Source organism: Leucopleurus acutus (genome assembly GCF_964270905.1).
Source record: "Leucopleurus acutus genome assembly, chromosome: 16".
NCBI lineage: Eukaryota > Metazoa > Chordata > Mammalia > Artiodactyla > Delphinidae > Leucopleurus > Leucopleurus acutus.
The window spans coordinates 67269-95191 of NC_139158.1; the positions used below are offsets into that span (position 1 = coordinate 67269).

The 27923-nt window shown below is 59.8% G+C and overlaps 1 protein-coding gene across 1 annotated transcript in view; it reads left to right on the forward strand.

Annotated features, from left to right (window-relative positions):
- Nucleotides 1–24758, forward strand: part of FAM20C (FAM20C golgi associated secretory pathway kinase) — a 37638-nt gene extending 12880 nt beyond the window's left edge. Inside the window, exons 4-10 of the mRNA XM_082857952.1 lie at nucleotides 15713–15805; nucleotides 16215–16330; nucleotides 21585–21765; nucleotides 22305–22414; nucleotides 22573–22654; nucleotides 23250–23309; nucleotides 23875–24758. Coding sequence (XP_082714078.1) covers nucleotides 15713–15805; nucleotides 16215–16330; nucleotides 21585–21765; nucleotides 22305–22414; nucleotides 22573–22654; nucleotides 23250–23309; nucleotides 23875–24124 — 892 coding nt within the window. The 3' untranslated portion in view covers nucleotides 24125–24758. The remainder of the gene's footprint in view (nucleotides 1–15712; nucleotides 15806–16214; nucleotides 16331–21584; nucleotides 21766–22304; nucleotides 22415–22572; nucleotides 22655–23249; nucleotides 23310–23874) is intronic.
- The last annotated feature ends 3165 nt before the right edge of the window (nucleotides 24759–27923 follow it).

Consider the following 27923-nt stretch of genomic DNA (forward strand, 5'->3'; position numbering starts at 1 on the left):
CCTTGGTTGCCTTACGCTGCATGAGGCTGGATTACAGGAGGCTTCGGGCCCCTGCCCTAGGGGACCTCTGTATCTCCAGTAAGGAAGACGGTAAACTCAGCACCGGTGGGGCTCCCGGAGCCACTGCAGTCGCCTCCCCGAGTCAGCCCTTGCTCTTTGATTGTCTGGTGAGCTGGAGTTTGCAGTTGTGACTTGCAGACATTCGAGGGATGATGACTATTTGGTGCGCTTGAGCAGTGGCTATTTAGGGCACAACAGCTGAATGCAGGCTGGAAACGGAGCTGCAAACGCGCTTCTGCTCAGGGCACTTGCCAGCAGGCGACCCGTCGCTCCCCGCGGCCTGGCGAGGCTGCTTTAACGGTCCGTTTTCACCAAAACAGCCGGGCCGCCTCCTGAGCGTTTGGAATCCGGAGCTACAGCGCCCTCTGTGCCGTGTGTGTTTTGGGATCCAAAGCGTGTTCAGACGCAGGAGGGAAGGAAAGCACACCTGCCCCCGTGGTAGCTTTGAGGGGAAAATAGCTCCAACAGCAAGACGACACCTCCAGTACAGACGAGCCGGTCGCTGGTGTTCCACAGACCCGGCATCACTTGCAAAGCAGAAGAAGAGAAAAACCCCACGGGCCAAGCTCAGTGAGTCTGAAATGGGTCGAGTCTGGCTCACTGAGCACTTGTCATGCAGGGCTGAGGAGCTGGGGCGACAGTGGAAGGCGCCCCCGAAGAAGGCACCACCCCCACAGCCTGGAGGCAGATGGGACCGAGGTCGTGGGTGCAGGAAAGGGCGCCACACCAGACACAGTGCCTCACGGACCCAGACAGGGAGGCCACTGTTACCCCACAGACCTTGTGGACAAGGAGACTGAGGCTCAGAGTGCCCGAGGGCACCCAAGGGCACTGGCCAGCAGTAGATGTGGTGGAGTGACTGCACTGTCCCTACTCAGATCTCAGCACAGTGGTCATCATCGTCTTTGATGTCGTTAACGTGTGGGTTCGTTTCTGGTTCCTTAATTTATAACAACAGCTGAGCTCTAACCCTGTGCGTCCACACCGTGTGAGTGTCCCAGGCTGCCGTCGGGCAGCATCACGACCCGGGCAGCTTAGAGAGTCAGGAAGCTCTTCTTCCTCAGTCCCGGAGGCCAGAGGCAGAAACCACAGTGTCGCAGGACCGCCTCCCCGAAGGCTTCTGGAGGGTCCTTCCTGCCTCTTCCGGCTTCTGGGCGTGGCTGTCGATCCTTGGCGTTCTGTGGCTTGTGGCCAGGTCACTCCCTTTTCTGCCTCTGTTGTCGCATGGCCTCTCCTGCGGGTCTGTGTCCAAATTCCCTCTTCTTATAAGGACACCAGTCACTGGACTCAGGGCCAGCCTGATCCACTATGACCTTTTCTTAATGAACCCCACCTGCCAAGTCCCTATTTCCACATAAGGCCACAGTCACAGGTCCCCAGGGTTAGGACTTAAACATCCCATTTTGGGGAACACAATTCAACCCTTTCCAACATCCAGGTAAGACTGTATTCCGTGTATACCCGCACCTCTTCCCAGTGCCTGGGTGACGAAAGGTAGGAAGGAGTTTTCATCCTCACGGCTGATGGATCCACCCGCCGCCCCGCCTGCCTGGGTCTCCTCTGTGTGTTGTATGAGGAGGGTCAGCTAGATCAAGGGCAAATATTATCAGTGCTGGTAGAATCCAATACAATTTTAGCTTTACCGACACTTGTAATTCCCCACTTTCCCGCCTTCTTAAAATGCACGTTTCTGTTGAGTTGGAACGTTCATATGGAAATGCACACAGATGGTAAGCGGGTGTTTACAACACGCGCCAGTAACCAGGTGACCAGGTAACCAGCAAACCAGCACCAGGTCAGGACCAACTGACAGCGCCCAGACCCCTGTGGCCGCTGCAGTTTCCTCCTCCCAGGGTGGCTCCTGCCTGCCCCCCACCCCACCCCGGTTCCCAGCGAGTGAATCCCCGCCCCCCTGCCCCCACCCATGCTGCCCGTGCGTCTGAGAGATGCCTCTCCCGTGGCTCGTTCTCGTGGCCAAGTCACGTTCCATTGTGTGAAAACCTCCGGTTTCTTCATCCCTCTCCTGTTGACGGACTTGTGGGCTGTTTCAGTTAAAGAATGTTGTTAGTGGAGCTGCCCTGACCGCTCTCGTACTTCTGAGGGCTCGTCTGGGGACAGGGCTGTGCCAGGAGCACAGTGCTGGGTGGCAGGGTCAGGCTCTGTTCAGCTTGGCTTCAGTAGAGCTGCTGTCCAGGGCAGCCATCCTGTGGTCTACACTCCAGCAGCTCATTCCAGGGCAGGGTGTGGCACCCAGGCTTGATGCCAGTGTCTGTGATGGCCGTACACAGAGCCTGGACAGGTCGCAAGCCGTGAATGCCCTGTCCCTCTGGACCAGGCCAGGCCTAACCCCACTTCTGGCCCATGGGGCCTCACTCCCTTTGTTTGCGGGCAGCAGCTCCCCTCTGTCCTGCTCTGGGAGCCTTGGTCTGGAGGGACAGCCGCGTGTGTGGCTTTGCGGGCGGAGGGGCCTGTGTCTGCACGTCCGTCCGGGGGCTGCTGCCCGCCCTGCAGGGACACATGGCCGCCTGTGCCCACCACGCGCTCCTTGTTCGTGCCACGGCTGGTCTCCCTGAGGCTACCACGCTCGGCCACGCTGTCCACGCCAGTGAGACCCGTTCCCTCACCTTCTCAGGTCTGTTAGGGTTTGACAGCCTCCACTCTGGCCGGCGAAGCCAGTGCCCCTGTAGCTGACACGTCATGTTTTAATTTTATCACCAGCCCTCCTTCAAGGAGGAGGAAATTGAGGCTCAGGGGGTTTAAACGTGAATCGGGCGTGGGAGGCCGGCCAGGGCTTGGTTCCAGTGTCTTGGACGTCAGGTCCCAGGCCTCTCAGGCACCGTCAGGCCGAGGCTCGGCCGTCCGGGAACCCTGGACCCGGGGTCTCTGCTGGGGAGGCGCCCATGCTGCCCACTCCTCCCAGAGGCATCGCATGTGAAGAGGCTCTAAGTACCTGCATTACTTTTGCAAAGAACAGGTGTGCGTGTGTGTGTGTGTGTGTGTGTGTGTGTGTGTGTGTGTGTGCGCGCGCGCCTGCGTGCATCTCCCGGAGAAACCATCCCTGAGCAGCTCTTTGAGGCCCAGGAGCTCCTTGTAGCCGAGGTGCACACACAGAGGCAGCTGCAGAAACCCCTTCTGGCCAGCCAGCCCTTCTCACCGCAGAAACGCTAGCCGCCCCCCACCCCCAGCCTGGCCCGCCGGGGGCAGCGCGGGCCTGAGAACAGGAAGTGCTGGAGGGCAGGGCCTCCCCTGGTGACTTGCACCTCAGCCTGCTAAGCCCTGCTCAGGCCTGCGCTGGGGCCCAGGGGCGCGAGCGGGCAGCCTCACTGAACCACCTGCCCTCCAGGCCCCGCCAGGGCCTCCCGATGACCAGTGCGTCCAGCGGGGTGCGGCGCTCAGACGGGCGCCCTCTCGGCTGTCTTCCCAGTGCTTGCACTGCCTCTGGGTTAGTGACACGGTGGTCCAGACCCACCGCCTGGCCCTGAGCAGGCCCTGCCCCTCGCTGGGGCGCCTCCTCACTAGGACCGCATCCAGCTGTCGTGAGCACAGGCCCGGGGGAGCCCACTTGCTACAACCTCGTGGGGCGAGCTTCTCTGGAGCAACACAGGGCAGGAGTCGCAAGGGGCTTGACTCTGTAAGGTTATCTGTCCCTGGAACAGTTATGTGGGAGGCGACTGGAGGGGCTGGCTCTCCCCTGACACCTCCTCCCTCCCCCCTCCCTCCAGGGCTGGCAGGCAGAGGGTCTACGGTGGCGTTCTCCGTGCTCCCCACGTGGCCACCGCGTCTGTGGACCTGGGGCTCGGTGCCTCGTTATCAAAGCATGAAACCATTGCATGCTGTTTGCACTCATCACTTTTACGAGGAGAGGATTTAAAGAGGCTCCTGGCTGCCAGAGCGGGAGCCATGGCCACGTTTACACTGCAGCACAGGTGCCGCTACGGCCTTGCATGCTGAGCGGCTATCCCAGATTAACGTGTAAAATGCAGTTTTGTTGTCCATGACCCTGTACTGCGTGTTGGTCTCCGGGACCGATTTATATATGAGTCAGACAGCGCCTCTCCTATATTTAATCTCTTGATGCTCCCGTCAGACATGCCGTATGGATCCTGTACAGCGGGGGCTGGGCTGTGAGCCACAGAGCTGCCTCCTTTGCTGAGAGAGGCAGGTGCCACCTCCTGTGGGCCCTGAGCTCCCCTGGGCCTTGGCGTCCTTGCCGGTGACAGGGGCCACACTAGGAACACAGCAGGGCAGCCGGGCTGGCCGTTCCCTCTCTGAGCCACTGTGGGGTTTAAGTACAGATGGGGTCGCCGGGTCGTTCTGGAGCTCTGCACCCCGCTGGCCTGGTCTCATCACCTCAGCTGGTTGCTGGCGCCCAGAGTCCCCTTCCTGCACTTACCTTGGGGGAGGGCCCCACCTGCGCCCCATATCCGGGGCTGCCCAGTGCCCTGCAGTTTGTCCACAACCTCAGTTGACGCCCCACTGAGCCCTGGGTGTGACCATCTATGTCTCCAATACGCACAGGGCCTAGTGGACTCGGGAGCTTCGGACTCCAAACTCCTGCAGTTAACGTGTACAGCCCGGCAGGGACGCTGTGCGGGGCTCCCGCGGGCTCAGAGCAGCACCTGGTGTCCCCACGTGGCCCCTGCAGGAAGGAGCGGGACCTCTGAGGGCCATCCTGGCCTCTGCGGGTAGTGCAAACAGAAAACGTCCAGAGCTGCAGAGCCCAGTGCACCAGGCCCAGGGGGGCCTCCTCGGCCAGCACAGGCCCTGTGACGGGGGTGGGTGGACGGGTCCTGCGGTTGGCCTGTGAGGGTCTGAGCGTGCAGGGGGCTCTCCAGCAGCTATTCCAGGTCCAGTCCTTGGTCTTTGGTGCGTCTCCACGGCGCCCTCCCCGTGCCACTGGGAGTGATGAACAGACACCATGTCTCACGTGGTTGATCGCCTTACAGGCCCCCAGTTGTAGGGCACTTAGGTTGTCTCCAATTTCATGGGTTATTTTTATAGTCAGAAAGCCGTGGACTTTATTAATTGAAAAACGAGTAACAACCCATTACAGGCTTTTGAGAGACTCTCCCGAGCTTGTCAGCAGCAGAGCAGAGCTGTTGGCCCAGTGGAGGCTCGGGGCAGAGCAGCCAGGACCCCAGCTGAGCCTGCACGGCCACCCTGGGCTCTCTGCCCGACAGCACATTGGGGAGTCAGCTGTCCACCTTCGAGATCCACCATCACTGAGAGTGAGTGTCTTGAGGAAACGAGAGGGCAGGAGAAGACTCTGGGGGACAGAGGGGCTCACCTGAGACGTGGGGGGTTGTTGCCTGAGGAGCATGGTGCCGGACCTCGGGGAAGGGTCTCTGGAGAAGGGGCTTCTCCCGCTCCAATCTTTGCTTCGCTTCCAGGGTCCACTGCAAGCCTTCTCCCCGGGGTCCAAGCGTCCCCATGTCCCCATGTGGAGGACATGGTTGCCCCGACCAGCTGAGCTCCTAGGCCCCCAGGAAGGGCTGGCCTGATGCTGCCCAGTCAGAGGCTCCCAAGGGTCCGAGGCAGCGCAGCACCACCGCCTCCCACGTGCCCTGGGCGCTGGCATGCGTGAGCGCCGGGAGGATTCATTGAGTTGGTCCCCACTGCAGCCCCGGGGGCTCGTCATCCTAGCCCGTTCAGACAGGACCCAGAGGCCCAGGGAGGGAATGGCTGCCCGCAGAGCTGCGAGGCCAGCGTCGTGGCCAAGGGGACCGCCCGCCCCAGGTTCCCGGGTGGCTCCCTGTGGCTGGCCTGGCCGTTATGCTGGGCCGCCACTGTGCGTGGGCTCGAGTGGCCAGGGCACAGCCACTGAGGCTCCCCAAACACCCTGCTGTTTCACCAGCGGCCACAACTCCCTGACTCGGGCGACCACGGCTGTTCCTGCAGCTGGGATTCCTTTGCTTGACGAAAGAAAAGAAAAAGGAAACTACTGGAGGCAGGCAAGGAAGTGGGTAAAGGTAAGAAGTTAGTACAACCTGCAGAGGGCGCAGTTCTGGCCGCTGTCGAGCAGGTGGGGGGCTGTGCCGTCTCCCGGTCCCCCCAGCCTCGTCAGGACGCCCGCCCCAGCTGACCATGACAAATGTTTCCTTGGAAGCTTCTGGAAAAGATTATCCCCTTTGCTCAAATCAAAGCAAGCGAGTCATTTTTTCCGAAAACATCCTCCTGAGCGGCAGTGTGGAGATTCTCCCTGGTGTTAGGGTCTCTGGGGGCCGTCACTGGGCTATCGTGAAAGGCGCAGAAGGTGAGAAGAAGGAAAGAAACTCTGGTCTTCATTCCCACATGCCAGAGAAGAAACCGAGTCGGGCATCTCAAGAGCAGTTTGGTCAGCTGGTTGTTTGTTACACCGTAAAAGGAAATTTTGCAGACCTGACATCTCCTTAAAAAGCCTCGAAAATAAGCTGGAATCGACCCTACGCTCGGGATTGACTTTGTTTTTCCTTCAGCGGGAAAAACAACATCACAGCAGTAGCCTTGGTGCTAAATATTTAATACACGGTTTAGTAGATTTGAGCATCTTTTTTTTACCTTGAATAAAAAGATGAGCAACGGAGGCTTAAGTACGGAAAGAAGAACTAGGGGCCTGTGTTCATGGTTGCCAGGGACAGAGCATTCATTTGCACTCTAATGTCATTCCTTAGTCACGTCCCCAAATTCCAGATGAGCAGACAGAAAAGTATTTAAAACACAATAGATCTTAAACTTTCAAGCAAATCTCTTCCCCCCCACCCCCACCCGCCCCGACCCTTTGCTTTGGAACGCAAGTCTGAGTCACTGCAATTATTTTTACATGGAAACGACTTCAGACTTTCTTTGCAGTTACAGATCTTTGAATTGTTTTTTAATTGGTTTTCATGAAATTGACCATAAGAGGTTTGAGTCTCTTCTGAGTTAATTTTTCCACCCAACCATAAGTGAGCAACTTGTCCCCCGTGTCCTACCTTGAAGAGCTGTCGCCATGTCTCTTGGAGACCCAAGGGGAGGGGGTCAGCGGGTGTGAAGGCCCCTCGTGATCACCTGATGGCGCCAAATCGCTGACTGGTCCTGATGCTCTGGCTGTGGCTCACGGCGTGGCCGGTCGAGGCATGGGCAGGTCTGTGGGCGAGTAACAAGATGCTGGGGGAACCCGTCCCTGGGTGTGGTCATTATGAGGCCCATAGCCTTCAGGGAAATCCTCCCCCCAAAGAAAATAGGTTGGTAGGAGTGGACAACAGGTGCTGGAGGTTCTCAATAGGAAGAGCGTGTTTTACCAAACAGATCCCCACCCCCGCAGGGGCCAGGACAAGCGTTGCCACAACTGGCAGGAGATACTGACGGAAAGGTCTCGCCGAGGTAACCGCCAGGGGGCGGCCTCCTCTCCCTTCCAGAATGTCTACCAGCCGAAAACCTGATACTAAACAGCTTAGTATATCTCCTTAATGACAAGGTGCTCGCTTGCTGCCGTGTGAGTGATGGGAAGATTGTCCGAGAAAGAAAGGCTGATTTCTGCCCCTCACCTGCACCGGCTGAGTCCGGATCCACTGCGCAGTTTGGAGGAACGAGCGTCTGTCTCGTTGGGTGTTTTGCCCCTGAGGTTGGCCCGGGGACGGGAGCCAGAGCCTCGTCCCTGCGGTGGCCTCTGCCCCCAGGACATCGGGCCACCTGGTTAGGACAGGGGTCTTTGCAGAAGTGATGGAGTCAGGATCTTGGGGCGAGGTGGTCACCTTGGACCCCTGGATGGGCCCGAAATGCAGTCACGTGTGTCCTTGCTTTGGACACAGAGAAACCAGAGGAGGGATATGGTGGTGGAGGCAGAGCTGGGGCCGAGGAAGCTGGAAGAGGCTGGAGGGACCCGCCACCCCCGGAGCCCCTGGGGGGAGTGTGACCCGCCCACGCCCTGATTTTGGACCCCGGTCCTCAGAACCGTGAGGGGTGAACTGCTGTTGTGTGAAGCACGTCTGTGGGCATCTGTTACAGCAGCTGCAGGACACCCATCCACACGCCTCCTGGGCCCCCAGCTCCTGGAACTAGGAGGAGGCGGTGGGGATACAGACGCCGCCAGGATCTCCGGTCCACGTGCCTCGCCCGGCTTTGCCGCTTCCCAGCATGTGACCTGGCTACAGTGCCTCACCTGTGAGGTGGGTCTAGTCACACTGCCTGCCTCCCAGAGTCCTGACCTGCGTGCGTCAGTGTGAGTGGAGCGTTGACAGCAGAGCCAGGTGCTAGAAAGTTCTACAGGAGGGTTTGCTGTCATCAGTAGCTTACTGAATAATGGATAGAAGAGGGTCAGAGGAGGCTGGGTGCACGGGGACCCAGGGGAGGACCCCCGGGAGCACCGCCGTCCGTCTGTGAGCATCTCCGGGGCTGAGCGGGTACCTGCAGTGACACCTGAAGGGGTGCCTTTCGCGATTCTCACGTGGCCTTGGAGACGCTCTCGTTCGTTCTGCCTCTCTTGCTGGGCCTGGGATGCCGGTCCTTCTGCACGACACACAAGAGGTGTATGTGTGGCCCACCTCTCTCTGGGCCTCAGTTTCCCATCTGGGCTCAGGGATCTCGGGGGCCCTTAGCTCTGACAAGGACACGGAAAAGCCTTGTGACAGCTGTGTGTGCCCTGGGCAAATTGCACCGTTGCCCTTTTTCCAAAGTTTCACCCAACGGTTTGCCGTTCTCTCTCCTGGCTCCCGCATCCCCATTCAACTGGCCTTGGCTCGCCGTGCGCAACTCGGCACGGGTTGGTGGGGCAGCCAGCAGCAGGGGCACGGCGGGGCTCTGCTCCCCCTGGCGGCGTCACCCCTGAGCCGTCTTACCTGCCCCACTTCACAGAGGCACCAAGGGCGCACCTGCTCCGTCAGCCTGGAGAGGGTGGCAGCCCGGGCAGGCCTGTGTGAGCAGACCCTTCCCCACCAGTTGTCCTCCCCAGGTGTCCAGTGAAGAGAATATGGTCCAGCCCACTCCCCACCCCAGTCCCCCCATCTCAATCCGGGGGTCCCCTTGGACTAACGCAGGGCATTGGACCTCAGCGCTGGGCCCTGTATCGGGACCTCTCTGTTGGTGAGCTGAAACCTCTCACTGGCTGTGTCCTTGTCTGTAGGACGGGGACACTTCACAGGGGTCGTGAGGACGCAGAGAGTGAACGCGCGGAAAGCGCTTAGCAGGGCGCTCAGCTCAGAGTAAGAGCTGGATAAATGTTGGCTTTTATCCCTTCGTGGGTTTGGTCATAAGCTGCCAACTTACTCTGCTTTCAATCAGAGCAAAAGTTTTCTGTTTTCCCACAAGTGAAAGAATGCTGAGATGTTGGCAGTAGCAGTGAGGTCAGCAGGGGGGCTATTGGTCTGTGGGAGGGACAAGGGGTCTGACAGCTGTTAAGAGGGGTGCAGCGGTGCAGACCTGCTGGGAGCTGGGCCAAGCGTCTGGCAGGAACTGGACGCACTGGTGGGCCCTTCCTCCCACCAGGAACCAGGACCTTTCTTGGGGACATGGGGACGGTTCTTGCAGCCGAACCTCTGGGGCTGCAGCCCCTTGTCTCCTGTGAGCCTAGGCACCTGACCTGGCGGCTGGCAGCCAGCGTCTTCCAGCCTCGCTGTGCCCAGAGGCGGTTCTGATCCCAGAGGAAACGCAGGCTTTCGAGACCCACACCCGGAGCCATGTCTGACTTTGGGGCCTAAAGAAAGAGCCTAGGACTGGGTCAGACACCCGGGTCCTGACCCAGGGCCGGCCATTTCCAGCCATGTGACTCTGCAGACGTCACTCGCCCTTTCCCAACCTCAGACGTCTGTGTCATTAAAACAGTGGCAAAGATCAGAGCCTTGAGGGGCGCCCCAAGCACAAATCGTGCAGCCCAGGGAGGGCACACGACGCGCGTCGGATTCTGCCCCCTCAGCTTATGTGAAAACAGAGGTGCTTCTCTCAAAACGTCTGCGTCACTTCTTAAAAGTGTAATGCATTTCAGCGTGACCAGATCTGGAGGAAACAGACGGAATTTCACAACCTCTCCAAGGTTGCTAAATCACTGTGTCCTTTGTGCTGCTTTCGTGTTGCCAGAGATTCCATACGCCTTCCCTGTTCCCGTGGTAAAAAATTACCACAAATTTAGTGGCTTAAAGCAACACAAGCTTGGTCTCTTACGGTTCTGGAGGTCCGAAGTCTAAAATGGATCTGTGGGCTGTGGGCTTCTGGAGGCTCTGGAGTTGGCTTTCTGCCGAGGAATGCAGGCGCCTCTAGAAGCTAGAGAAGGAAACAGATTCCCCCCCGCCCCAAGCCTCCATCTTCAGGGCCGCCAGTGTAGCCTCTTCTGGCTTCAGATCTCCCTGTGCTTCCCTCTAATAAGGACCCTTTTGATGACATAGGGCCCATGCAGATAATCCAGGATAATCTCCTCATCTCAAGATCCTTAACTAAATCGCATCTGCAAAGTTCCTCTTGCCATTTAAGGTAGCCGTATTCACAGATTCTGGGGATTTAGATCACAGATTTCCTGGGAGAGGTCAACATAGCAGTCATTCTCACTTTAGTGTGAATAACCACTATCACGTAGTATTGTGCTTCCTTCCGAGCTAAGGGAAGTCCCTCTAAAGGGAGGGGGTTTGGGTGTGGTCAGCTCTGGAGAGGAAGGAGAGAGGGACATGCAGGAGGGCCCGAGAACTGGTCCCAAGCAGCCTCTCACTAGGGTTTAGCGGGTCTGGGCTTTGAGGGTATCAGGGACCGCCCTCCAGGGCCTGCTTTCTGGTGGCCTTGGGGCTCCATCTGACTGTCTGAGCCAGGTGGAGTGTGAAGTTCCAGGGCCTTCCTGACAGGAGGAGCGGACCCGAACCTTCCTCGGACCCTGGCCCTTCCCACTTCCACCAGTTTCTACCTTTCTTCCCTTTTCAACCCCAGTCGCCGTTGCCAAGGCCATCTTTCACTTCAACAGACACCTGAATCCGTGGTTTGCCTCGTTCCTCAGCTGCTGTTTGACCGGGAAGTCATCAGCCGTAACACCTTTTCATTTCCCTGCCTTGCAGTCCCGAGGCCAGGGTGGGGGAGGGCCGTGACTCCTGGGCTGCAGGTGCCCTTCCAGGAAATGCTGGTCCCTGGCCCCTGGGCTCTCCGCCCCTCGTCAGGGCGAGCCCTGGGTGCTCAGCCAGCTCCAGAGGGTCCCATAGCGTCTCCTTTTCACATCGCCATGCCCTCCTCCCAGGAAGAAGCCTGGGGCGGGCCGCACCCCACACCTGCCCTCCTGCACCTGAGCACACCTTCCGCCGGGACACCTGGAGGAAGGAGAGGCTGCCAGGTGACCCGGCTCAGCCAAGTCCAGTCTCCTGCCTGGTGCTTTGGGTTCAGTAGTTTTCCAAAGTACCTGCTGTTTCCCAGTGCAGCCCAGGAAGTGGCAGGAAGGTGGCCGGCCCCCCATGGAGGGGACCATGGTCCACCTGCTCCCTACTCAGTGCAAGGAAAGAAATCCCAGTCTCTACAGTGGGACCGGTGCCGCTGGCCCCTGGCATCCCACAGACGCTCCCAGGTTATCCCTTGCTCAGCACCTGCGCCCTGAGATGGGCCAGCATCCTCCCCACAGCAGATAAATGGAAACTCCAAGACTCCCTGAGTTCTCCCAGCCGTGAACTGGCTGGTAAGGACGCCAGGAGGTGAGCAGAGCTGCCTTCCTGTGAATGGCCCGGGGACAGAGGTCACCGGAAAACCCCAAGGCGGGAGATGGGAAGGTACCAGGAACTGTTCCGGAGCCTGGTCACAGTGCCTTCAGGAAGTGGCTGGGCTTTTCGCAGAGCAGCAGGGCTCAGAGCCACCTGCATTCCACGTGTGTGACCTGCTCAGAGGGGTGGGCCAGGGTGAGGGAGAGGGAACAAAGGCTGAAGCACTGGTGATGGTGATGATGGCCTGGCCGAGAAAGTGGAAGAAGGAAGGTCCACTGGGGGTGCAGACAGAGAGCCCTGTTGGGTCAGGGGAGCCATGAGCTGAGTGGAGAGGCAGAGCCTGGGAGACAGAGGGCAGAGGAGGACCCAGGCGTGAGGATATACGGGCAGAGGGACAGTCGGAGGGAGCAGAGAGGCCTCAGAAAGGCCGTCCTCTAGATCTGCACTGTCCAGGACAGTAGCCACCAGCCACATGTGCCTGTTTATGTGTAAGTTAATTAAAATAAAATGTGAAAGTCGGGTCCTGTGTCCAACATCTGGGTGTGCCTGTGAGGTGTAGAGCATGTCCATCACCGAGGAGAGTCCTGCTGGGCTGGGGAGGGCAGTGCAGGCCACGCTGAGAAGCAGAGTCGGGGACCCGGAGCCCCTGGGTGGGGCGAGAGCGGCCGATCCTCCGGCAGCACAGGCGAGAGCTGCGCTGCCGGCCCGGGCATGGCCCGGGGGCTCTGGGGGCCCACAGCTGCACACATTTTTGTAGGGCTCTCTTTGAGGGACTCTGCCCCAGGAGCTGGTGGTGAGTTCTGATGTATTTTACAACGAAAATAATTCTTAATTCCACGACAGACTGAAAAAATAAAAGGCCGGGGATGTATCGGGTGGGGTTTGCAGGCCGTGCAATTGGGAGACGCTGCCTTGCGGGGAGGGCTGTTCTGGGGTCTGCAGGGAAGAAATCTGACTTAAATGTGCACCAGCTCTTTTCCAGCTTAAACGTCAAAGTCCGTAGAACCAGTGTTGTGTAGACAGTGCTAGGCTCAGCCAGGGATTCTCAGTTAAGTCAGCCACCACCTTCAGTCTCAGAAATACCCGTCCTCCAGCCGCTGCAGACCAGGGCAGGGGTGGCTTCCAGAGAGGGAGGCGCACATATTTAATTCGACCCACAGTGTTTTTTAAAAAAGGAAATTTACTTGCCAGCATTTAAAAGTCAGGAGATCCCACCAGGAAGCCTGAACTTGGTTTCCTGATGTCTCAGGAGCCCTGGCCAGCGTGGCCTTCCCTTCTCCCAGGTGCCGAGCAGTCCCCGCCCTGGGTGCCAGCCCCCTGCAGGGTCTGTGACTGGGAAATGCACGCCAGCCACCTCCAGCTCAGCCGGGTGACTAGGTGGCCTGTGCCTCAGTCACCAGCAGCCGTCTGCAGGGTGTCCCTAAGTGGCTCACAAAGGGACTGGTGCAAGGCCAGGGTTGTCCCCAGTCAGAGTCCTGCCCAGGCCAGTTACACCAGCTGGAATCGTGAACGCTGGTCTGTTCCCAGAGTCACGGGCTGGTTCTGGAAAGGCTGATTCAGGTGACATTTGGGGAAGCACGGGGAAAGGGGCGAGTCCCGTCAGGAGCTCTGAGAGCACAGGGGGCGAGGGAACCTCCAGTGGATGTGCAGCCCACTGGACTGAGGCCTGGGTCTGGTCCTCCCCGCGTGGCCTCAGTTTCCTGAGGGTGGCTCTCCAGTACTCAATACCTGTGCGTGTGCCTGTGTGCTTAGCAATGATGTCGGCTGGCAGTTGGGTCCAGATGCTCGGGGTCAGGCAGTCTCTGGCCAACTCGAGCTGCATTTTGGGGAGTGAGGACTCAGGGAAGCCAGGCTGGGAGAGTTACCTGGGGAAATGTGGTGAGTCTCCTGTCGCTGGCGCATTCACGCCTGTACTGGACAGCCTCCGCCTAGAGTGGGCGGTGTGGGCCAGACCATGGGAGGCCCTTGACTCTCACCCGACCTGTTTCCCAGCTCAGAGAAGATCGCTGGCATTTGGTAAATTCTTATTAGGCTGAAGGTTGGGTTTCCTCCCTGGGTGCCGCCAGGTGGCCTCCTGGGGAAATTGTCCCCAGCGGTGGAGGCAGGGCACGGAACGGACCTGGATCTCATGCAGGGAGTGTGTTTGCTCCCACATGACTTTGGACAGTGGGCAAACGCCCCAAAATGTGAGGTCAAAGCCTGGCCCTCACCGTGTTTGCCCCCAGCCGCCTGCTAAGCACTGATGTCTGCAGGGTGACGTCCACCCTTCAGCAGAGTCCTGCACGTGGCCTCCTGTCCCTTGGCCAGGCGGAGGGGCTGTCTGCCGCTCACGGTGGGGCTCGGCACGTTAGAGCCGACAGGCTCCTGGAGCCCCTTAGTCCTCACATCCTGGGGGGATGTGGAGTCCGCGGAGGGCCGGGCGGTGCTCCCCTCGCCCCACACACTGCGATGGGGGCGCCCAGCGCAGTGCAGGAGCAGCCGGCGGCCCGGCAGGGCTTCCCGGAGGTGGTGTGGGGCGGAGCACGCTGCTGTCTGCTCACCAGCCTGGGAGGGGAGGGACCAGCAGTGGCCGTGCTCACTGTGGCATCGTGGAAGGCTTGTGAAGGAGCTGCCTCAGGCAGCAGGGGGACTGCGCTGAGAGCTGAGAGCTTAGCCAGCAGTCCTCACAGGTGCAGAGAGTGGCGCTGTGCCGCGAACCCCGTGGACAAGGCTGCAGCACTTGCGAGCCTTCGCGGTGCTCACGTGCGCTCCAGTGGGGCCGTTACCCAGACTCCAAGCTCCTTTGACTGAGGACCCCTTTTGTGCTGGGAGCCTGAGGGCCTGGTGGGGTGGGACACACATTTGGGAATGCCGACTGAGCCACGGGGAGACATGGAGGGAAGGCTTTTCCAGGAAGATGGAACAGCGGAGCGGAGGCCTCAGAGCAGAGGCCCAGGAGACAGTGTGGCAATCTCAGCTCCACTCAGGGACATGGTAAGACCCAGGGCAGGGGCGGAGGCAGGCCACTGGTGCCCTGGGGACACGGACAGCGGTCACCTCGTGGGCTTCAGAGACGGGTCCTGCCGTCCTCGTGCCTCCTGCACACCCCCGGGGAGCCCTCTGTCCAGGCAGCGGCCGGGCAGCGACAGCAGGCTGGGGTCAGTTTGCACAACCTGGCCCGGGCCCCGGCTCACACCCGGGGAAGTCGCTTGCTCAGGACGGGTCCTCTGCTGCCTGGCCATCCTCACCAGCAGCCTCTCACGAGAATCTGCATATGGTGGGCGGTGGTGGGGGGTGTTGCTCATCGTTTAATAACCAGCCCCTGTGGTTATTAAAGCCTGATGGGCAGAGTCTGCCGATTTCCGCAGTGCAGACACTTCCAGGCTGCAGGCTCCCAGCACGAGGTCGCAGAGGTGGGCTGGGAACAGGTGTCCCAGCACGGGTTTCCACCTGCAGACAAGAGGAGCAGCCTCAGCTCAGGAAATAGCTGGGACATCGTGAGATCTAAGTGGTTATTTTATTTATTTTTTTTTTGCGGTAAGCGGGCCTCTCACTGCTGCGGCCTCTCCCGTTGCGGAGCACAGGCTCCGGACGCGCAGGCTCAGCGGCCATGGTTCACGGGCCCAGCCGCTCCGCGGCACGTGGGATCTTCCCAGACCGGGGCACGAACCCGCGTCCCCTGCATCGGCAGGCGGACTCTCAACCACTGCACCACCAGGGAAGCCCTAAGTGGTTATTCTTAAATGCAACTTATTTAGCTGTAGGTTTATATAATTTTATTTATTTTTTGGCCGTGCCACACACCTTGTGGGATCTTACTTCCCCAACCAGAGATTGAACCCGCACCCTCGGCAGTGAAAGCTTGGAGTCCTAACCATTGGACCACCGGGGAATTCCCTATATAATTTAATTTTTAACAATGACTACATTTAACGACTTGTTCCCAGAATCCTTGGGAATTCGACAGTCAGCTCCCCGGAGTTGGTACGAGCCACACGCCCCCTTCCACTGGGACGACTTCTCTTTGATAAACTTCTGTTTTGTTCCATTTTCTCCAGGCAAATGAGGGAGCAGGAGACACCCCCTGACTTCTTCTATTTCTCCGATTACGAGAGGCACAATGCAGAGATCGCTGCCTTCCACCTGGACAGGTGAGCCCTCCCGCCGGCACCCTCGTGGCATTGTCACCCCATGGCCGTGCCCTGCTGTGTGCCTGGCCGACAGGAGTTGCCCAGGTGACCCGGGGTAGAGAGCCGGCCGTCGGGAATAAAGGGGAGAAAAGAGGACACTCACAGGGCATCAGCCTCTCTGGCGAGACCAAAGGTCATGAGTCTCGCAAAACTGGGCCCCTTCCCTCCGTGATCACCTGTTTCAGGGCAGCTCTGCCAGCAGAATGCAAATTCTTTGTGGCCTCACAGGCCCCTTGCTGCTGGGGAGGAGGGTGGGCAGCCGACATGAGGGGTCTGGGCCTAACGCAGGAGAGTGAGGTGTCCACTCAGCTCCGGTGGGAGCGGCTGGAGGGTACGGAGGTGAGGACTCCTTTCCCTGTCCTTCTGCCAGGATCCTGGACTTCCGCCGGGTCCCTCCCGTGGCTGGTAGGATGGTCAACATGACCAAGGAGATCCGGGACGTCACGCGGGACAAGAAGCTGTGGAGAACCTTCTTCATTTCCCCAGGTAACCTCATTCCCCAGGTAACCTGCCCCTGCACCGCGTGCCACACACCCTAAGTCTAAAAGTCTTGATCGTTCCTGACTCCGCCCCCCGGGCTGGCATAGATGTTGTTTCTACCAAAGGCAAAAGGAAATTCGTCACCTCTTCGGGGTTCTCCTCCAGGTGGTCCGGCCAGAGGGGAACTCCGTCCTTTGGACTCCCCCAGATTTAAAACACCCCAGCAAGACCCTCCCATAGTGGCAGGGGCCGTGCTGCGCCCCCCTCCTCCACCAAGTGCCGGCGGGGAGCAGCGACTTCACCTGGTCCCCTGGAGGGTTGACCCTGGTTCCCCTTGCACTCGGGTACCCTGCACGCTCCATGTACCAGGAGGTGCTGACATTTATGAAAACCTTCCAGACTGCATATTATAAACCTTAAGTGCACACATAAACGTAAGTCACGCTCTGCTGCGTTACCTGCCCCAGCCTGTTTCAGACTTGGGCCTCCACGATCCGCCCATCCCTTTCCCAAGCACTTCCTTTGCGCCAGGCCCTGCGCTGAGCTGTTCCAGGCGCCCACGCTCACTAGGCTTGAGCCATGGAGAACTCTCTTGTATTTCATCTTGGAACATTTTGAGTTGTCCCAGTGATGCCGGCAAAGCAGAGTGGAGTGACCCAGCTGGGACACCGAGATCCACAGAGAGTGGACCTCGCCCCCCGCTCCCCTGCAGGAATGCCTCCGCCATGCCTGGCACCCACCCCAGTTAGTTCATGCCGACAGAAGCCACACAAGGCCCTGGATTGTCTGTGTCTGAAGACCTGCTGGCGAATAAAAGCCCAGCCTAGAAACTCCTTTCTTGTAGACTGACGTTCAGATTGAAATACTCGGCACGCTTCTCAGCTGCATTCACAAATTCATCAGAACTGAGGCCACACGTCCTTAATTTCATGAAGCTCCATGTTTGTCATCCGTTGCTCACCGAGAGCCTCGTCTGGCTCCTCCTCTCAGAGCCCATAAAGAGGAAAGTAGGGCAGAAACCCACCCACCCGCCCGAGGCAGGAGGGTTCTCATTCCCTTTTGTGTCAGTGTCTCACCCATGTGACCAGAAACCAAAGGGCAAAGTGAGAGCCTGTGCGTTGGGAGGGGTCTTTGAGGGCTTTCCGGGGTCGCCTTGCCTGTGCCCGAGCCGCGTGGATGGGTGGGACAGGCCCGTCCGGGGGCGTGTGCCCCTGCCTCTGTCATGGCACAGGTGGGAAGGTTCAGGTGACGCAGCCACAGCGGCAGGCGCCCCAGCCTCGCCGAGCACCTGCGTGGGATTCCTCGCTCAGGCCCTGGGGTGGCCCATCGTTTCCACATCCCCATTTTTAAATGGTTTAACTGACGTTTGGAGTCTGAACTATCCCCACGGTCGAGATGGTGACCGTGTCCGTCCCCCAGAGTCCCCTCCCGCCCCTGCGTCCCCCCAGACGGCCTGGGGCCACCTTCCATCTGTGCATTGGGTTGCTTCTGACAGTGGAGGCTGGGCGGCCTTGGGCCTGTTCTTTGTCTTTCCCTCGACGTGGTTGTTTTGAGAGTCACCCACACTGTTGCCTGTCCCCGCATTTTCTCTTTCATTTCTGAGCTCTGCCCCGACAGTTGAGGGCCCTGAGCGGAAGGGATGATGTAACCTGCCACAAGGAAAGGGAGGGATTGAAGTTTGAAATCTTGAGAAAGGGACACAAATCAAGGGGTTTCTGCGCTGGATTCCACTTCCTCTGGGGCAGAGGGGCCTCCGAGTTGATGCCCGCTCCGTGTTCTCCTGGGGAAAGGCAGCCTTAGCCTGGGCTTTGGGTGGGGAGTCCTTTCTACAACCAGAAGATGGAGTCAGCTGTTAGCCTAAGCAGATGAGCTGAGATGCTGGCGTCCCACCCTGTCCTCCACACGAATCATGACTGTCGGTCTCCCTGGTTGTCCCCGAGTACACAGCCTCATGCCGACACCCGTCCTCACCCCGAGCAGAGCCGTCACTCTGACTGTGGTCGGTCCCGACAGCTGGACCCACTCGGGTTCCCAGCTCCCAGCTGCTCTCCCAGGCCCTGCGGGTTTCTCCGAGAATCCTGCTTGGCGCCCGAGCTCCCCACCTGGGTCGCACTCCTGAACGCTGTCCTCGGAGCAGCTGGCCGCAGGCTCAGCTTGGTCTGCCGCTCCTGACACCCACCTCTCTGACCAGACTGTCTGTGTCCCCACCGCCCTGCTCTGCCAGCCAGACCTCTTCCTGAAAGCCCTGGGGGAGGTTTGCTTTTCTCTTAAGCAGCCAGCTTTGACCTCGTCTTGGAAAATGAAATCTGTCGGGATTCATTTGGACCACTCTGGCTCTGCTTGCACTTCTGCACCCATCGGAGGCCAAACTCACCATAGATGCCGAGCTTCCCTGTAGACTTTAATCCACGCCAGCTCCCTTCCGCCTCCAGGGGCCTGAGTGGGGGCAGGGAGCCCGCGGGGTGAGAGGTGGAGGCGGCCCTCCTGCCGGCAGGCCCGGGGCAGCAGTGTGCGGCCGGAGGTGCAGGGCTACGTTGGACTGTGGGACAGCCGAGTGCCTGCCACCGTGGGGCTGCGCGGAGGCCAGCGGCTGGAGCCCACGTCTTCTACGGAACACGTTCCTCGTGCTTTCCCGGCAGATTCCTATGGACGTGCCTCATATCCTGAGATCAGCCCGCGTCCTCCTGTGCAAATTCTGTGGGCTTCTACAGGGGCCCCGTGTGAACCCCCCAGGAGCCTCTCCTGCCCCCTCCCAGCCACTCAGCCCCACTTTTAAATCGGCTCTTTTCCTGCCATGCCGGCCGCGGTCTGGCTGGGTGGTCACTGGGCCTCTGTCCACACACTGTGGTCAGTGCCCACTCAGAGTCCCACTGAGGGCCAGAGGGGTTCCCAGAACTGCACCCGGGCATCCTCAGCGCCCCCCCCCCCAGAAGCCCTGCCCCACGTGACATCTTGGCAGCCTCCAGCCGGCAAACCCCTGAAACATTCGGAGAACGGCGCACCTGGACCATCCGGGACCCTCAGGCTGGCAGGTGTTGGTCCTCCGATCGACACTGATCCTCGCAGAGACGAGGCTCCCTGCACGGGCAGTGCATCTCATCCAAGTCCTCTGGGGCTGGAGCAGGCAGGCCCTCCTGGCTATCTGGCCCCGGCCACCCCCAGCTGTCTGTCTGGAGTGTCATTATAAGATGAGCCAGGACTGTCTCCCCAAGCGCCCTCCTCTCCAGATGCAGGGCACTGCCATGACCGGCCCCTCACTCCTCCCTCGGGCCACAAGTTTAACACTCAGCCTCAAAACTGCTGCAGCCCCCGTTCAGGGGAGACCGAGGCACAGAGAGGTGAAGGGCCTCCCCCGAGGCTGCACAGCTGAGAAGCTAGAGGCTACGGGCTATCGGAGCCCCACCCTGGACGTCCCTTTAGAGACTGGATTTGGGTCTCTGATGAAGAAGAGGCCGTGGGCCCAAGGGACTGCCTGTCTTTTCACATGAGTCCATCTAAAGCCAGTCTAGGTTGTTAGAGGGACCGATTCCAGGGCTCAGAAAAGTATTTTCCTCCTGACAATGGGCTGAGATTGAACTGTGTCTCCACAGACGAGATCTCAGGCTGATCTTTCTTTGATCACCTGACAGTCATGACTCAGCAGCAGCTGCGAGATCCTGAGCGGGGGGAAGCAGGGGGTGTGAGGGAGCTGTCTCCCATCCCCGTGTCCCGACCTGCCTGGGACTCTGCGTGTTCAGAGGAGCCGCCGCGCCTGCGCTTCCATTCCAGGGGGTGTGACTGCTGTCTGTAGCCAGAGAAGGTCACAAGTGTCACTCGGGCAGTCTGTGCAGCAGAAGGGGGGACCCCTGGCCCTGGAGGGAAGGGGGCCTGCAGTGGTGCCTGGGGCCCTGGCCCTGTATTTCTGCACACCCCAGGCTCGGGGTTTGTTTCCCCAGCAAAGGAAGGAAGTGGTTGACCCTGAGGACAGGATTCGGTTGGTAACTGCACGGACAGACCCACCGCGCCCAGCACTGAGGAGTGGCTGCAGCCTGCTTCCCGCCCAACACTTCTCAAATCACTCTTCTCTGTGGGGGTATAATCCACACGTCGTCAAGCCAACATTTGAAGTGTGCCGCTCAGTGGTTTTTAGTACGTTCTCAGTGCTGTGCAAGTCACTACTATCTGATTCCAGGACATTTGCTCACCCCGCAGAAACCCCATCCCTATTCAAAGTCACCCCCGCTCTGCCCGACAGCTGCCATTGTCTCCCCGTGGGTTTGCCTGTTACCGGCGTTTCACGTGAGCGGTGTCTGGCTTCATCCACTGGGCGTAATGCTCACCGTTCATCCACGTGGTAGCAGGTGTTACACTTCATTCCTTCTGTGGTTTAATACTGTTCCACTTCATGGATGAACCGCACTGTGTTTATCCGCCCATCCCTTGACGAGCACGTGGGTTGGTTCCGCTCTCACTGCCGGAATGGACTGCTGTGAACATCTGTGTGCAAGTGTGTGTGTGGATGTGTCTTCATTCCTCTCGGGCGTGTGCCTGGGAGTGGGATGGCCGGGTCATGCGGTAATTCTGGGTCCAACTTTCTGACTGTTTTTCGCAGCAGCTGCACCATTTGACATTCCCACCAACACTGTGTTAGGGATCCAACTTCTCCACACCCTCAGCACACTAGTTATTATCTGTTCTTTTGATCAAAACTATCCTCCTGGTTGAGAAATTGTGGACTTGGTTTGCATTTCCCTGGTGACTAACGCTGTCGAGCATCTTTCCGTGTCCTTGTTGGCCATTTCTATATTTTCTTTGGAGAAACACCCTTCGAACCCCTTTGCCCATTTATTGATGGGGCTGTTCATCTTCTCATTACTGAGACGTAAGAACTCTTCTGTGCGCAAATACTGGATGCTTACTAGCTTACGGTTTGCAGGCCTCTCCCCGCCGGCTGAGTCTCACTTTTTTTTCTTGGTATGAGGGCCTTTTTCAAGCCACTGGACAGAATCCCCACAGACTCCAGACTTAGTTTCGAGGGTAACGAGGAAGAGCTCGGGTTCAGGTCCGAGCTCTGAGTCCGGAGCTGTGTGGCCCCAGGGTCTGTGATGCGGGGTTGGAGCAGGCGGCTGAGGTCAGGCGTGAGAGTGTGGGTGAGCCCTGCCCATGGGAGGGACGAGTCGGATGTGGCGCAGACACGCTGGCCCAGGGTGGATGTCCGGGAGGGGCCGGCACGGGGACGCTGCCCGAGTGGCCCCACTGCCTGCGTGTCCCCCACCCACAGCCAACAACATCTGCTTCTACGGGGAGTGCTCTTACTACTGCTCCACGGAGCACGCCCTGTGCGGGCGGCCAGACCAGATCGAGGGCTCGCTGGCCGCCTTTCTGCCTGACCTGGCCCTGGCCAAGAGGAAGACCTGGCGGAACCCCTGGCGACGCTCATACCACAAGCGCAAGAAGGCAGAGTGAGTCGGGCGCACGTTGGGCGGGGACTCCAGGATCCTGACTCCCCGGGGTCTCCAGAGGGCTGGCTTCTGCCCGACCTGCAGCAGGGAACAAGCTCGGTGTGAGGAATGGCAGGGCCAAGTGTGTGGGAGCAGATGATCAGAAAGGGCCCCTCACTTGGGAACTGGGTGCTCACTGGCCGCTGGGATCTGTCCGTGTTAAGACGAGGCTTCAGACCTCTGCTCTTCTTGCAAGAGAGACACAGTCCCTACAGCCACGGAGACGTCCTTGCAAGTGTGCTGTCCAGGCCCCCCCCAATACGTGGCATCCACGTGCTATAGCTCCATCACCTCCCAGCCCCATGCTCCTGTTAATGCAGCCTCAGCCCGCCGCTGGTCGGTATCATCTGCCCACACTCTGTTCTGCGGTGACACCTTTTCTCACCCGGTGCCTGTTGCTGCCCCGTGAACCCGGTGTACTGAGCTGGGCAGCCCCAGAGGTTGGTTGGGTCCTCCTGTCTACAGGGGAGCCCGCCCTTCTCATGCCGGCTCCCCTGCAGGTGGGAAGTAGACCCTGACTACTGCGAGGAGGTGAAGCAGACGCCCCCCTACGACAGCAGCCACCGCATCCTGGACGTCATGGACATGACCATCTTCGACTTCCTCATGGGTATGTCCGGGGCCACCGGCCTGCCCTGGGAACGCCTGACACAGATCCAGCCACCGTGGTCCTGCTTGTACTCGGTTCTGCCAGCTTGGAGGCCAGACGGGGGAGGGAGGGGACGCCTCTGAGCTGCACACAGGCTCCCAGCAGGCTTGTCCCTACAGGAAACATGGACCGCCATCACTACGAGACCTTCGAGAAGTTTGGGAACAAAACGTTTATCATCCACTTGGACAATGGGAGAGGGTGAGTCCTTCCAGACGCAGCGAAGGGCTGGCCGTGTCCCCACCCAGACCTGGGGGAGCAGGTGCTCTGTGGGGAGGGACGGCCCAGCCCCCAAAGGCCCCCCTATGTGACACAGGGTTCTGGCCAGGACTCCCGTGAGCCTGTGAGCTGGGGAGACTGAGGCCTGCAGTGGGTGTGTGTGCAGGGGACAGACCACTCCAGCGGTCAGAGCTGCAAGTTCTCAGACGCCTCAGGGAATCAGCTCTGGGCACCTGGGCAGTTACGTCTGTGGGTCACTCGTTCCCAGCTGTAGAAGACGCCCCTGCAGCTAGACTCTCGGCTGACCCGCCCTCGAGCCTTCTCCGCTCAGCCTGCCCGGACTCACCCCTTCGAACCTCTGCTCAGTCCAGTGGCCAGAAGGTCAGGCCGCTTTCAGGCACCTGCCTCGTCCCAGGCCCTGCACCCGGGGCTGGACAGCAGGGGCCAGGCCCCCGCAACACCAGGCAGGGCCCACGCGGGCACCGCCTGCTCTGATGCTCCTGTCCCAGTGCCTGGGCTCTGCGCACGGTGTCCCCCTGCGAGTGGCCTCTCCACAGCTCTGTTCTTCTTCCCGCAGGTTTGGAAAATACTCCCACGACGAGCTTTCCATCCTGGTGCCTTTACAGCAGTGCTGCAGGTGCGGCTCTGCCCCTCCCCTAGGGCCCCACCCCTGGGCTGGCCCTGTCACTGCACAGGAGGCCGGATGCTGCCGCAGCCGCGGCCGCAGATCAGGCCGAGCCTTCCTGTCCCCACCCCAGCAGTTCCCAGAGCTCCTCCCGGGACCCAGCTCCGTGTCACCGTAATAGCCCACCTTGCAGCGGAAGACACCGAAGCCCCGGGCTCCCACTCTGCCACCTTTCTCAGGGCTCCCAGCCCGGCCCCTCCTTTAGCAGATGGGGAAACAGGCTGTGGGGCTAAACACCTGCTCGGCCCCGGGGCAGCTCTGTGTCGCCTGGCCCAGACAACGAGCAGGCCAAGCCGGGGCTGCCTCCCTCCCCGCTACCGTCTGCCGGGAGTAACGGGGCCCGTTGGACACCGCTGGGCCCACCCGGGCCCCTCCTGGAGGCAGGACCCTCACCACGTGCTTCTGAGAGGCCGGGGCTGGAGTGGGCCAGGGGCTGGGCCGGCACCGCGCTCGGGGCGGCTGCAGCGACGGCCAGGCTCTTCCTCCCGGTGCCGGCCTGACGTCATTCTCCCTGCAGGATCAGGAGGTCCACGTACCTGCGGCTGCAGCTCCTGGCTAAGGAGGAGTACAAGCTGAGTCTGCTGATGGCCGAGTCCCTGCGTAGGGACCGCGTGGCCCCCGTCCTGTACCGGCCGCACCTGGAGGCTCTGGACCGGCGGCTGCGTGTCGTGCTGCAGGCGGTCAGGGACTGCGTGGAGAAGAACGGGCTGCCCGGTGTCGTGGAGGACGACCTCAGCCCCGAGCACAGAGCCTCTGCTGGGAGGTAGTGACCGCGAGCCGTGGCCAGGCCAGCTGCCGGGGCACACGGGCCAACGCAGGAGCGGACGGGCTGCCCGGGGACGCGTGTCCTCACTTTCCAGACCAGGGCGGGCCGGCGGGAGCGCACCCCGCCCCCGTGGACAGAGGCGGCCTGGCGGCGGCCCACCACCCTTTTGTATGGAAAGGAAGCCTTTACTTACTATTTTGTATTTATACCTGGTGTAAATGTACATAAATAGAGACATCTATGCAGACCCCGACCACCCAGCAAGTCACACGGAGGGCCACCCGGCAGGGCCAAGTGCCCCTGTGAAGGGCTCCCCCTCTGGACCGAACGTACAGTAAAAACTCTCCTCCCTGCCCGGGGCTGAGGTGTCTGGGGCTGCAGGAGGCTCCTGAGGCTGTCACGGACTCCCGTCGACAGATGAACACCGCGTAGCTTTCGGGCGACGTGAAGGACCAATCGTTACCTGGCTGCCCAGGCTGCCTCGGGGCACCTTCTGACTTGCTTCGGAAGCCTGTGCACGTGTGTGACACAGTCATGTGGCCGGGCAGCTGGTTACTTTCACGGCATCTTCGTGGAAGAGTTTGCAGTGTGGTAAAGGTGCAATAAAGATTCAGCAAGTGTGTGCTGGGGCCTCGCTGGGGTCTGGGCCCCTCACTCCGTGGTGCTTAGCTGCTTGCCCACCCGCCCTCCAAAGGAGTGAGTCCCAGAACCAGGCGTGGCCCGGCTTCCGGGCTGGAAGGAGGGGCTTGACGCAAGGCCTGAGGTGGGCCTTGGCGTGGCCTGTCCCGCTGTTGCTGCAGCTGCTCCCGGGGAGCTGAGTGGAGATCCCTGAAGGTGCGCCCCAGAGTCTCCACAGGCCTGGCATCACGTGGGCACCGTATTTACCCAGCAGGAGCCAGGACAGTGGTGGCTGGACTGGCCACGGGGACGGCGAGGGAGGGGCTGAGCCAGGGGTGGCCTGGGAGGGCCAGCCCCCCAACGCCCTGCTGGAGGGAGGGGACACTGGCCTCCTCCTGGCCCGGAGGCTGGGGCTTGTGGGCGGGGCCCGACCCTGCAGGACTCACGTGAGGACTCGCGTGAACCCCGGTTCATGAAGTAGAGAAATCACAGCCCCTGTGCCTTTTGATGGGGGTTCCCTCAGCTGTCACCCCACAGATCTCCCTGTGCGCACAGGAGGGGAGACCACGTGCGGATGCAGGGAGGACACGGCCGTCTGCAAGCCGGGAGAGAGGCCTCACCAGATACAACCCCAGAACAGAGAGAAGAGTCTGTGTTTCAGCTGCGCCGTCTGCGGCGTCCTGGTGCGGCACCCAGGGCACGATCAGAAACACACATGTGGTCTTTGCCCCGCGTTGCTGACACAGAGCTTCTCAGTCCCTCAGAATTCCCTGAGCTAAAGACAAAAGAAGAAGGATGTGGGGGAAGCCAGTTATGGGGGTGACGAAGAAGAGCAGAAAGCGGGGTGTGGTGGTTACGTGGATTTCAATCTGGGCTTCTCCCCAGTAAGAGTCTCTCCTGATCCAGAGCCACCCCCGTTCAGGTACAGAGAGAGAGACACGTACAGGGGGAGATTTCCTTAACAGTGCGAACGTCCCTCCCAAAAGGGCAATTTCTGCTCTATTTTTTCTCAAAATAATCAGCTCAAAATAATCGTTACGCCAAAGAGGCACACGTTAGGTGACATCGGCTTCCCCTCAAAGGCGAAGCAGTGTCACAAAGGAGGTTCCGAGCTCTGCAGAGCTGCCCAAGAGGCCCAGAGCTGGACAGCAGTTAAAGCCATGGAGACAGGTTCGTTCAGCACCATTGCAATGGGGACAAAAAAAGGCCTCAGTACAGAACTGGCCGAATTCCCAATGCAGCCTGGAAGGTAGGGATTGACAGCCAAGGAGCAGGTGAGGTGGGGGATGGGAAATCACTGCATCGGGGTTCTGGCTAAACCAGGGTTCTCGGTGATGGCGGGCCAGGGGTCTCTCGTCCAACTGAGCTAACAGGATTCTTGCTAAAGTTGGGTGATGCAAAGCCAGACACGGGAGTCGAGGCCTCGCTGGGAGGGGCTTCGGAGGAGCCTGACTGACACCTCTCGGGTAGCACAGGGTCTCGTCCCCCTAGCACACAGCAAGCAGTGGTCTCAGAGGCTCCAGAGCTGGGGCAGCGGCTGAGACACCAGTGGGAAGCCGGGAGGTGAGCCTGGGAGAGACAGACAGACATGAAGCAAACAGACTGTGCACGCACACCTCGAGGCCCCAAGGACGCTGCCGCGGGGTGTGGGACCAGGAATGAGTCCAGAAAAGGGAAAACGGGAGGGGGGGTGGGACCCCTGGCGTGATGATGAAAGTTGCCAAACGGCTCAGAGTACAGAGTCCCCAGGAAAACGGAAGCCAAGAGGAGCCGGTCCTTCTGTGGGGAAGGCCGTGGCCTCGTCGGGGTGAGGACAGGCCTAGAGCGGCAGCTGTGAGACAGGCTACCTCCGGGAGACAGTCACACAAGGAAGGAAGCGCAGTCCAGCACAGTCTGGCTAGGCCGGGATGAGGTTCACAGACATGGCCCTGTCAGCAGTCAGCATGTTTCCCCAAAGGAAAATGTGATGCAGCTGAATTGGGAGGGGCTGGTCCTCTCTCAGGTAGGAAGTCGGTAGGGATTTTGTGAAACTTAAAGAGCCTGTCATTTAGAAACACGGAGGTGATGCGCAAGCAAGACAAAAGACAGCGCAGCCAGGGAGACTCACAGAAGTGCTTTCTCTGGGTCTTTGCTTCGGGAGCAGGGGTGAGGTGGGCAGGGGCCTGCTCTTGGCCCTGATCTGGCCTGTCGTTTGACTTTTAAAACTGTGTTTATCTATTACTTTGATACAAATTCAAACAGCAGGTAAAGGGGCTGGATGGGAGGAGAGATGGGGGCAGGGCCTGAGCTGTGAGCCCCGCGAGGCCGCACGCCACCAGCCCAGGGCCCTCCTGCCTTGTCCCGTGTGCTGCCCACGACAGCTGTGCCGTAAAAATCCGATTCCACTGCGCCCGTTTTCACCATCTAAACCGAGGCCCAGACAGGTAAAGGGACTTTCCTGAATGAACGCAGGAGCGTGTGGTGTTCGGGACCCAGATCTGCAGAGGGAGGGGCTGAGGGGGCGAGGGTGGTGAAGGAAGCCTGGAACAGGACGAAAGAAAAGGTTTTCGGTTAAATTCCTCCAGGTGAAAGGCTGCTTCCCCACAAGAGTTAGGCAGCCTGCTTGGTCCACAGTAGGACAGCACCTGCCACAGGGCTGAGGAGAAAGGGTTAAGAATTCAAACATGATTAAAAAGACAAACTGGGGGGAAATCAAAACAAAAATCCTCCTTCAGTCGGCCTGGGGCCTGGTTGTGGAGAATCAAGAGGCAGGAGGCAACCCCTCCGAGGGCAGAGACCACTTCCTGAATTCAAACAAGTAAATGAACAAATAAATCACTATATAGATGGGGGCGCGTGCACGACCCCTGCCCTGTGGGCCCGAGGGACGGAGTGTGTCAGTGGGGCTCTGGGGATGCAGGTGGTGGGCTCACCCTCACTCCGGGCCCCACGCACAAGCCTGAGACGGATGAAGGGCAGGGAGGCCCGAGGAGGGGGCTGGCAGAGGGCCCTGGCCCTCCCCGCCGCCTCCCCACCTGGGAGCAAATCAAATGTGCCCATTCCTGGGGCCAGTCCCCCAGACGCCATGCCCAGAGGTGCAGGCTCCCTAGGAGGCCGGACGCAGCGGCCCCCAGGCCACCCTCCGAGGTCCTGCTCAGCCCTCACAGGAAACTCTCCCTCAAGTCAATGTCCTCCCCACCCAG